This window comes from Trachurus trachurus (genome assembly GCF_905171665.1).
Source record: "Trachurus trachurus genome assembly, chromosome: 22".
Lineage (NCBI taxonomy): Eukaryota > Metazoa > Chordata > Actinopteri > Carangiformes > Carangidae > Trachurus > Trachurus trachurus.
The window spans coordinates 23540072-23542874 of NC_139907.1; the positions used below are offsets into that span (position 1 = coordinate 23540072).

General features: G+C 41.6%; 1 protein-coding gene across 1 annotated transcript; it reads left to right on the top strand.

Moving 5' to 3' along the window:
- Positions 1 to 915: 915 nt before the first annotated feature.
- Positions 916 to 1902, top strand: LOC311005259 (GTPase IMAP family member 7-like; the record flags this gene model as incomplete). Its single annotated transcript, XM_083997615.1, has 1 exon — positions 916 to 1902. The coding sequence occupies one exon, from the start codon at positions 916 to 918 to the stop codon at positions 1900 to 1902; it is 987 nt and encodes a 328-aa protein (XP_083853741.1).
- Positions 1903 to 2803: the final 901 nt, after the last annotated feature.

Genomic DNA, 2803 nt, shown 5'->3' on the forward strand with positions numbered 1-2803 from the left:
TCAAGCTGCTGTGTAGAGACAAGACTCAAAAAATAGGAAACCTGTGGGGCCTTAATTCTGACACTCTACTCATCCAGAGCTCTGAGGCACCCGGGGGCGTTCTACCTTAAATTTAACCTATTTGCTCTGTCAATGTTAGCATAGTTTTCCTTAAGGTGCCAGATTTGGTCACATCTCCAGTGCTGATGGTAGTGATTGTTATGAATGATCCAGTGCTGAGATATTCACTGTACGGTCATACAAAGATTGGTAGAGGAAATGAAATGATGACTTTACAGATGGTGCGATTTAGATTACCTGTTAAACTGTATGTGTGTGTGTATTTTCCATACTCTCAAGAAGTGAAAGGGGCACAAAATCATCCCGTCTACTTGGTTGTGCGTTTTTGTCTTGAATAAAGAATTTAAAATTTACAATGAAATACATATTCTGTGCAGAATAATATATATACATATATATATATAAATCTCTGTCTTTTAGACTTTTAAACTTTTTTTCCAAAAAAAACAAAACAAATAAAAAACATGGAAACAAGACAAAAGTGTGACATTAAGTACGACTCCCAAAGTTCATGGAACATCTAAAATGTTGTGATCTGCTCTGATAATTGTGGACGTTAGACTTCAGTGCAGCTTAAAATTATTTTAATTCACACAGTCAAACAGTTTTGTGACTCGAAAAAAAAAAATCAATCTTTACAAACCTGTTGGATAAAATCAAAAATGCACTGTCATCACCCAAACAAAGGTTGTTTATCAGCGTGTTATTGATGGCTCGAAGGATGAATGCACTGATGTTGCCTTGTGACCGATGACTCATTCATTCTCAAAAATGTAGTCAGCGGACAGGTTTTTTTGTTTTTTTAGTTCTGGGGAATGCAACACCGCCTCTAACACCGCTGCACTGTATGATGCGATGTATCTCTGTCTGACAGGATTCGGAGGTGGCATAGATTCAAATGAAAGGAGGATCGTTCTGGTCGGGAAGACCGGAGTGGGGAAGAGCGCGGCGGCTAACACCATCCTGGGGAGGGAAGCGTTTGAGTCGGAGCTATCTCCGTCTTCCCTGACGGCCGAATGCCAGAAAGCCAAGGGGGATGTTGATGGTCGAACGGTGGCGGTTATCGACACCCCGGGCCTGTTTGACACAAATTTCACGCAAGAGGAAGTGCTGAGGAGGATCAAGATGTGCATCTCTCTGTCTGCACCTGGTCCTCATGCCTTCGTGGTGGTTCTCCAGCTGGGCAGGTTCACGCAGGAGGAGAGGGAAACCATTAAGATGATTCAGACCACTTTTGGTGAAAATGCTTCCCAGTACACGATGGTATTGTTCACTCATGGAGACCAGCTGAAGAAACAAACCATCGAGGGCTATATTTCAGAAAATGCCGACCTGAAAGCCCTGATTTGGACTTGCAATAATCGATACCATGTCTTCAACAACGAAATCAGAGATCCGCATCAGACCAGTAAACTCCTGGACATAATCGACAAGATGGCTATGGCTAACGGTGGAAGCTACTACACCAACGAAATGTTCATGAAAGCGGAGGAAGCTATCGAGAAGGAGACGCTGCGACTGCTGAAGGAGATGGAAGAACAGAAGCAGAAAGAGCTGGATCAACTCAGAGCCAAATGCAGTCGACGGGTGTACCACAGGGAGGAGACACGGGTCCACATGAGATACCAGTATGAAGCCCGGGAACGAGCTGAAAAGTCTAATCAGTTTGTTGGAGCTCCAGTTATAGCCATAGCAACAGCCTGCGGTGCTGCTGTCGGAGGTGTGCTTGGAATTGCAGGAGGTCCGATTGGTTTGGTAATTGGAGCCGCAGCCGGAGCAGCGGTTGGAGCTGGCATTGGTGCTATATCAGTGTCAGTCTCAAACCGTTGCCATGTGCAGTAAGATCGTGCAGTAGAAGAATGTACAGTTGATCTGCAATTTACTAAGTTTACTAAACTTACTCTTAATGAACTCTGCACAATAAATCCGATGCTCATTATTGCTATTTTCTCATAAGTGAAATTATTTTAGCTTCAGCATATCAAGATAATCAGCCTGTAACAAGCTACATATCTGACAACAGGTTTAAACTGTACACTTGTGTAATATAATGAAATCATGTAATGATTTAATCATGTAATTTATGTCACTGTAAATATACTGTATGTACTCACCATGATGGATTATGATTGAAAATAAAACTATGTTTAACTGTAAATGTGTTTTTGTGCAGTCATTTCTTAAATCCATGCACTGATACCTTACTATAGAGGCAGCAGGAAGTGACACAGGTCAGTAAGACAAATAAATAACCTAGGGACACAGTTGGTGAGGGGTGGGGTATGGGATCCCAAAACCAGCAGGAACAGGTTTGAAAAATACAGGTAAGAAATAGTAAACAATCTTGCAGGAAATGAATGGAGTGCTTTGGAACTAATGAAGTTAAGCCTGGGAGCAAGTTTAGGCAGAAAACACAAGCTGCTCTGCTTTACTCGTGTGACATAGGCTACCTCACTCAATCATACACACCCTCTCAATTTGACGCGCTATTTAGACAGCAATATTTTCTCATCTTCCTCTTTGTGAAACTACTGTCCATGTACCTGCAAACTCCGATTAAAACATGTCCTCATCAATGTACATTTGATTTGAGTTATCTGACTGAAATGAAGGAAATGGGAACAGGTAAACAGGTCAGTGTGAGGAAACCAGCTGATCGTGTAAAGTGGGATTAACTGAGAATGAAAGTGATTTAAGATTCTTATACAATTGTGTCATAAACACATTGTTATCAGTAATTTCT